This window comes from Pavona decussata, unplaced genomic scaffold (assembly GCF_977016875.1).
Source record: "Pavona decussata unplaced genomic scaffold, jaPavDecu1.1 SCAFFOLD_40, whole genome shotgun sequence".
NCBI lineage: Eukaryota > Metazoa > Cnidaria > Anthozoa > Scleractinia > Agariciidae > Pavona > Pavona decussata.
Genome location: NW_028145462.1, coordinates 422501 through 431004, shown reverse-complemented (window position 1 = coordinate 431004; position 8504 = coordinate 422501). Strand labels below are relative to the sequence as shown.

Genomic DNA, 8504 nt, shown 5'->3' with positions numbered 1-8504 from the left:
TTAATGGCTTGATGGAATTACGTAAAAACTCTTTCTCCTCTCCTGTGCCTTAAATAAACGCTTTGATTCTTTCACTCTTTCTGAAAAACATGTGTCTGTCTATTTCGAAAACGACGGAAAAACTGAACTGCAACACGATCCTATATCTTCTGAACTCACAAAACGGAAATTGCACAACAAACAAGCTAATCATTAACAAGCTCTGTTCGCTCATAGAATACAACTGTTAGCATTGTTAGGCTTTCTCTTTAGCTGTGATGTCCTCAATAATAACGGCTGTGTTTAAAGCCACCATCGGCTTGCTCGTGAATAAAGGACTGGATAAAGCAGCAGAAAAGTTGAAGGATGGCGACGTAACAGATCAGAAATTCCGTGGCTTGATCGTGCGTGAAATCGACGATATCAAGTCGCAGTTGAAGGGCTTGGCAAGAAAAGATTTGTTAGCAAGTATCAGCTTCTTTAAAGAAGGAATCGAGTTGCTGTATGAAGTGTTTGGTAAGGCGAGGCGCAGAAGGGAGCACGGCACGATAAAGGAAGAAGCAGCAGCTGGAACAGCTAGTGCTGAAGCAGTTTCTCTGGCAAAAGGAATGAGAAGAGTGGAGCTTACTGACCTGGATGAGTCAGCTACGAGGGCGCTTGCCGATGCAAAAGACAGATTCAAAGATGCCCGCAGAAAAGCGACAGAAGCATTCGCTAATGAAGCATTGGAATTGTCTGATCGCGTACTGGCCATGCAATATCGAGTAATGTCGACAATATTGGAGAGAGTAGACAATCCCGAGATCGCATTAGCAGCGTGTAGAGTGTGCATTGAAGAGCTACACAGTCTGTCAGCTGTTAAGGAATGTTTTACTGTCGAGCTTAAAGGAGGCTTCTGGGCTCGGTTTAGTAAAGAAGAACGAAGGGCGATCATTTCCGCCACTTGTCATGTGAATCGCACCATCTACGATGTTATTCTGATGGTCAGTTTTAGCAACAACCCGCTGTACGCAAACAACTGGCCTTGTGTTGATACCGGGGAAGAGAAAGTGGATCCGCTCTTTGATGGAAGAGTTTCTAAAGTGTTGCAGAAACAAGGTATGGAGCACTGCTGTGTCACACCATGGTCATTTGGTCAGGAGGGTGAAAAGAAGCACAAGCTGAAGTTTCCTCGGGGTATCGCTACAAACGCAGATGGACAGTTTATTATAGCAGACAATTCGGATGAAAATGTGAAAGTGTTTGACACCAGCGGAAAGTTTGTTCTCCAATTTCACCCTAAACGTAATGACACTGAGACGGTCTTAGCTGTTTTTGATGTCGCCACTGATATGAACAATAGCAACATCTTTGTACTGGTGAGGCTGGGATGGTATGAGGCTGAGTGGGAAGTTAAAGTGTTCAGTCAGACCGCTGACCTACTACACAAGTTTCCTGTGAGGGGAGAGGGCTGGGGCAGACTGGCAGTCACCAATAACAAAGTGCTGGTACTGACAAGAGAGACTGTGCATGTGTACGAGCATGAGGGGAGATATGTACGCAGCTTTGGAGAAGGGATATCGAAGTATGCAGATGATATCACTGCTGGACCTGATGGCCAGATCATGACACTGAATGGTTACTCTGTGTTCATATTCACCGAAGATGGTAAACAGCAGCGTAAATTCAACATTAACACCAAAGAAGATGAGTACTGGTTGCGCATTGCATGTCATCCATCTGGTGAATTTGTTGTCGTCGCTGGATGGGAACGAGGAACAGAGCACCCGTGTGTGGCAATATACACTAAAGATGGTGAGTTCGTGAGGAAAATAGTAGTAACTGAAGAGAATGATTATTTTTTTATAACCGGGATTACAGTGAGCATGGAGGGTCACATTGCTGTGGTTGTTACAGATTTTTATAAAATTAAATGCAAGGTAATTGTTCTTTAGAGTTAGTGACTCTGAAACACAAATCAACAATTTTTCAGTGAAAATTAAAACGAAGGAAGTTTCTTGAAAACAATTAACTCATTTTTCTTCGCGACAATTCAGGATTATCAAGTGACTATGAAGACAGCCATTACTGCTTAGCTTTCGACTCGTAACAGTAACCACGTTTACTGATGTTTTAACTGTTGTTTGTTTTTTCTTAGAGCTTAATTGTAATGTATAATTCAATATCATTATATCATTTGTGATGAAGAAAACTTACGAAAATATACAAGTTTTAAAATAGCATAAAGAGTGTAGGTATATTGAGGGTGTATTCTTTTAGAACAATTCTGGTTATTCTTATTATGGTTCAGGAATAAAGGAATACACAGAATTTATTTCTGCAAAGAATGCAATTCTGCCTATTCCTATCTACCCCTTGTATTCCTATTACAGCATAGTCCTAAAAGAATGCTCCCCGAGTCATCTTCACACTCAGTGTAATCCAGTTATTAATCTTATCAGAATGGTGAGATGGCAATTAAGGTTTATAGTTAGAACCCTTTTATTTTATACAGTTTGCCTGGCCTTAATTGTTGTAGATGTTCAAAGGGTTTTTTTTTAAAAACGGTTAGTTATTTTGCTACTATGCAGTAATGTTGCTGTTATTTTAAACTCATCGAGGAGCCTTGAAAATAACCAATCAAGGAGCACAACTTTTAATTAGCTGCCCATGTTTTTTACCTGTTATATGGCAAAGGATGCCGGAATTTCTCATTTTTTAAAGCTCTTTTTTTTTTTTAAGCTATCTTGATCCTGATAAATGATTATATTTTTGAGAAACTATTTTCATGGAAACTGATAAATTATTTTCCTTACTAAGTAATTTGAAGGATTGTTAAAATTATACAGTCGAACCTGTATATAACGGCCCCGTATTAAGCGGCCACCCTCTATTTAGTGGCCATTTTTCAAAGTCCCAATCGTTTGCTCATACAAACGCTGTATTTGTTACCTGTATTAGGCGGCCACGTCTATTAAGCGGCCGCGGCCACCATGTAGCAGTCCTATGTTTGTCTTTCTTTGTTATTTTTACCTGTATTAAGCGGCCACCCTTGACTGGAAACTAAGCCATATGTTATTTTTTGCGGTATTTTATTGTTTAAAGTGCGATCCAGCATGACTATAAAGAAATAACATGTACAAAGCCACTGTAAGCTGATACTCGGCCGTTTAAAGTGGTTAACGCTTTTCAGATGTCCGCAATGTGCTGAAGTACAGTAACATACTACGAACGCTAAAAAAAGTTTGTTTTGAATATGCTTCACTCTTTAGCAAGAAATTCCTCTTTAATTAACTTGTTCTTCAGCCATGTGACATTGAACATTGAGCGTAACAACTATGAAATGACGGAATGAGAAATTTTGTTGTGAGCTGTAAGTCATAGAAATAGAGCACTGTATACCGTAGGAGAGTAGAGGACAATTTATTGTATAGTTCTTTTACACAATGTTACGTATATTATACCATTAAGTTACAAGTTGGCACTGAACTTTGTTTAAAGTATTGATTACTTGAAAGAGTGTTGATTGTCCTATTGTTTCCTTGCATGAAGTCTTTTTGTATGATACGCCATTAAAATTGACATTAGACCACGCCCAGTGAGTATTTTTAGTGATCCTGTATAAAGCGGCCAGTTACTCAAGTCCCGAGGGTGGCCGTTATATACAGGTTCGACTGTAGTTGGTTTTCATCTGCTTACAAGTATGAGTACAATCTCGTACCCAGAGTCTTCAGGCTTTTTGGTCAGCGGGGCAACGCCGGGAAGACTCTGGGGACATCGAATTTTATTACCGCAGGATTTCTGCGGTAAAACAATGGCAACCGTTACGGAACAGCCAATCAAAAAAATTGAATTTTTTCGATGTCCCCAGAGTCTTCCCGGCGTTGCCCCGCTGACCAAAAAGCCTGAAGACACTGGGTACGAGATTGGTATGAGTAGTGAAAAAGTTTCCCAGGACTAGATTGACAGCTCCACATGCAACTATTATCCTGGCCAATAAGACATTAGCGGCACTTGACTGTTTTGGCAATGTTTCCCATTTTACTTTGCTTTGACAACGTCAACATCTTTCCCATAAGTTGATCATTAACATAATGTCTCCCTCCTCCTCTGTTCAATGTTGAAGATTTACACTTGTTGATTTGTCCTTTTTCATCGCTACTGTAATGGAGAGAGAATGCATAGGAGTAAAATCATGTCTGCATATCGGCCAAAGTAAGGCCTCCATTATTTGGCCAGGACAATTTGTATAATAAAAATATACCTGCATTGTGGGACAATTGAATCAGATCCTTGGGTGTTAATGATTTGATTTCAAAATACATGTCCATGCAGTTGATATAAAATTTGTATTTTATTAAAAACTGGATCATTGTATAATGCATTTCGAGCAATTTGATTGGCTTAGGGGCCATGGTATATGAGCCATTATACCATGCCCAAGAAATAGAGACCATTAAATTGTCCTGTAGTAATATTCTTGCAATTCGAAATCAGCAGAATCTAGCAGTATTTCTTGATTGTTTTTAATAAAACAATTATTCCACTCATGCTTGTTGGATATGAGATGATTATAGCCAACTCAGCACAAGCGCCTTGTTGGCTATCTATCATCTCATATCCAACGCGCGTTTGTGGGATAATTGTTAAATATAATCTGTGGACTCTTATTTTTATTCTCCACAAAAACGTACTCACTTATACAGTTATCACTAGTGACGGGTGCTTGTAATACAGTTTGTAGCAAGATAATCATTTAGTTAAGTAATGTGGCTTTCTTAAGAGCTAGAAAGAATTTAGAGACCACCGTGATCTCATTTCTGTTGAAACAAAAATGATTCTTAAATTGATGTAATTAAACCACTGGTCAGAAATATTAACTTTTATTAAAGTGTATTTACTGGTTTATAATCTTGTGTTATCACTGTGTATACTAATGAACACTGATATTGGCCTTAAGTCAACACTACTCGAGGAGGAGGTCATGTCAGCACTCAAGAGAGTTTAGGAAAACTGTAGTGTTTGTTTGAGTTGACATAAATATTGAAGTTCTGGCAAACCTACCGTGGTTATATCGTGTAATTTAACAACTCATACAAGTTTGTAAATTGTACAGTTTTCGTTGTTACAATAACGGTTTACTGGTATATTTGTTTTGAAGTATTACAGGGGAAGTTATTTGGCATAAAAATTCCCATTTTATTTTCCTGGTTTTATTTTCACATAAATAATTTCAAGTTTTATTCTCAAGATTGAAATATTTTTTTTACTGTCAACTTCATAGACTGCTCCTCTGACAACCTGCTGTGTAGTAGGGTGTAAAAGATTCCTCGCCGTCTTTACCGAAATACAGTGTAAATGATTTCTGAAACAGTCTCATCCCAGCGGCTACACTTGTGTTCAATAACATCTGAACTATGACACATCAACATTTCATGCACAGACTGTAAAGTTAGAACCACATGAGTGAAGCAAGGTTAATATAGACACCCGCAGTTTTTTTTTTCTTCACTGAGAAGCCATGAAGTGAAACAGATGCCATGCCAGGGCATTGCCTTGATTATCTCACAAAAAAATACCCCACTACCCCAAATTATTATCTTTCTGGATTCCATTAGCCCATACTAAGATAAGCTTTTTCCCCATAGTCACAAAGTATGTAAAAATACTTCGTTAATTGTAGGCACCGTCGTAAAACATAGAAAATTAGAAGATCCTTTAGAGGAGAAGTATCATGGGGTTTTTTTTACCTCTTTTGTTAAAAATGTTGAATTAAGACCTTCACTGTGCTACAAAATAAATCTGGAACAACGAGAGGAGAGAAATCAACTTAATTCTTGACAGGAACAACTCGTCCTCTGTTCTAGCGCATTTTGGAAACAAAAATATGATAACTTGAAAAACATTAGCCTACTCTGTCTCTGGCCAGGGGCACTAATCTACAGTTGTATTACTTTGGGGTGATAATTTATAACAAAATTTGACAATTATTTTTTGTTTCTGTTGTCAGACAAACATTTTTGGTGTTGAAATGACATCAAATTTTCGTGATGCTTCCCCTTTAAGATAAGGTTTTCACTTTTAGAGCGCAAAGCTGATAAGTTATTGGTGAGTCTGAGTTTACTAAATTATTTCAGTTATTATTTGGCAAAAAAAAAGTTTCAAGTTTTTTTAAGGTTAAGTATGTCATGTATTCAAATGGTAAAACACAGACGGTAAACAGAGACTGATTGACACTGTGTGTCTGTTTTCGTTGTTTGAATACGCGATATACTAAGTGTTCCTGTATTGACATCACAGCCCTACTATCCCCAGTCTCCCATCTTGTGCTGTATTGTACCCAACCGGAAAAGAAATTTGATTCTTTTAAATGCCTCAAAAGCAGGGGGAAGAAAAATTGATAAGGACTCTATTTTTCTACTTTCTTATGAGAACAACATGAAGATTTGATGAAACAAATATTTTTTTTTTGTTCACGCAATCACTGATGGAACACAATATGCAAAAAGAAATAACAAAAAAAATTCAATTGTTTCTTATATTTTACATTTTATTCAGATGTTCAAGCAAATTCACCCCCCCCCCCCCCCCACCCTTTAAAAGCCAGAGGGATTTTATTTCCTTGCAGAGGCATGTAATTCATGGTAAGGTGAGGGTGACTATATGGAGGGTTAGGGTTATGTGGGTGACTATATGGTACCATAAGTACCATGAATTACTTGCCCTTGCAGGGACATCTTTAGATGAATTAGTCTGCCAGGGGTGTTAAAACCTTTCTAAACATCTTAATAATGATCAGCACCTTATTTCTCACCACAATATCTACTTAATCAAGCATACAGCTCAGGAGAATAAAGAAAATGATCACTACATAAAGACTCTTCATGACTCAACAAATTCACCGAATGCATGTTGACACTGTGGTTTCTTTAAAGCTACAGCTTTATACAAATACTGGTAGGACATTGTTGACTTGCTTTGAACTTCATTAAGAAAGTGACGCTAATCATACATTGCTTTAATTAGAAATTATTTTACATTCACATGCAAACAAAACTAATTTTTATATGAAAAGTTTTGTCCTTAGCAACTCGCAAATGGCCCATTTGACTGCATAAGCTGCCCACTTTACAGTTTTTGCTGCCGACATCTTTCCCCACTTGAACAACCCTCTCAAAACATTAGCTTTTTACAAGGTAATAAGTGGAAAAGAGTTTTGGGTGGGGGAGGCAAAAAGGTGCCACAATCACCTTGTTGAACAAGACCAAACTTGGTAATTTCTCGCCAATGTCTGCAATGTTGGCTACATCCACACAGATTCAACTGTTTGATTGTCTTTGCGCCGTAGATCCATTGACAGTTGACCGTCTCAGTGATGGCGGCTTGTTTAGGAATGGTGTCCATGTTCCTTGTATGGAAGGATTCTCTGTGTGCCAAAATTGTCTTATCCTTTGTACTTTTACTCCTGATTCATGCCTAAGTCTTTCAACCCACTCTTCGATCTCCTCTGGAGTTTTGTTCTTCACTTCCACTATTTTACTGTTGCCATTCACTAAAACACAAAAGTAAATAAATACGAAAAATTTGGAAGCGATACACCTGAACTGCAAGCCATTGCAGTAATGTCTGCATCTTAAAGGGGAAGTATCATGGCGTTTTTGATATCTTTTGTTAAAAATGATGAATTAAGACCTTCAATCAGCTGCCAAATAATTCTAGAATGACAAGAGGAAAAAAAATCAACTCAATTCTTGAAAGGAACAACTTGTTATCTGTTCTAGCACATTTTGGAAACAAAAAATACAAGAACTTGAAAAAAATTAGCCTAACATTTTTCAAGTTTCAATCCATACCAACCTACTCCGTCTCTGGCCAGAGGCACTAATCGACATTTTTATTGCACTGGGGTGATAAAAATTATTTACAACAACACTGACAATTATTTCTTTGTTTCTGCTGACAGATAAACATTTTTGGGTTTTTGAAATGACAGCAAATTTGCATAATACTTCCCCTTTAAGCAGCATTCTTTCATCCCCAATTCAAATTTATGTATAATTTTAAGTATTTCACTTCCATCATCTTCACCTCTTGGTATGGCAAAGTCAAGCAGTCTCAACCAGCCTTAACGGTCTTTATTCAACACCAATTGATCAGCATGACTAAGGCCTAGGGCAAACGTCGAATCTAAGTCGCGTCGAATTTATTAAAAATTGGTTCGACAAAGAGTCGACTTAATTCCAGTGTGGTAGCAAACGTCGAACCTGCGTCGACCCTAATTCTCAAGTTGCACTTCGTGAAACACGGGAATAAGCACGTGTCCCCATGCTATTAGGGATCTTACGAAAACACGCCACAACACAAAAAGATTAATGAGCAAAAACAATCGCTCTGCATGTGCGTTTTAAATTTTGGTACATTTCTTTGTCGTCCTCTGCAAAACAACAACGTGAAATGACCAAATTCAAGGTTTTGTAGAGAACGTGAACCCACGGGAGTGAATTTTTCATTCTCTTCCTTAGCTTGAATGGTACTCCTACCAATTT

General features: G+C 37.9%; 1 protein-coding gene and 1 long non-coding RNA gene across 2 annotated transcripts in view; one reads left to right on the top strand and one right to left on the bottom strand.

The window, feature by feature from the left end:
* The first annotated feature begins 257 nt into the window (after positions 1-257).
* On the top strand, positions 258-2030 carry LOC146483032 (uncharacterized). Its single transcript, XM_085106216.1, has one exon. The coding sequence runs from the start codon at positions 258-260 to the stop codon at positions 1911-1913; it is 1656 nt and encodes a 551-aa protein (XP_084962342.1). The 3' UTR covers positions 1914-2030.
* A 1335-nt stretch (positions 2031-3365) lies between these two features.
* Positions 3366-8504, bottom strand: part of LOC146483031 (uncharacterized) — a 9447-nt gene continuing 4308 nt past the window's right edge. Inside the window, exons 2-3 of the long non-coding RNA XR_014863973.1 lie at positions 3881-7510; positions 3366-3652 (exon numbers count right to left, since the gene is read on the bottom strand). This is a non-coding gene — a long non-coding RNA (uncharacterized LOC146483031). The remainder of the gene's footprint in view (positions 3653-3880; positions 7511-8504) is intronic.

Coding starts and splice junctions, on each gene's coding strand:
- LOC146483032 (XM_085106216.1), top strand. CDS start 258: ATGTCCTCAATAATAACGGCTGTGTTTAAAGCCACCATCGGCTTGCTC.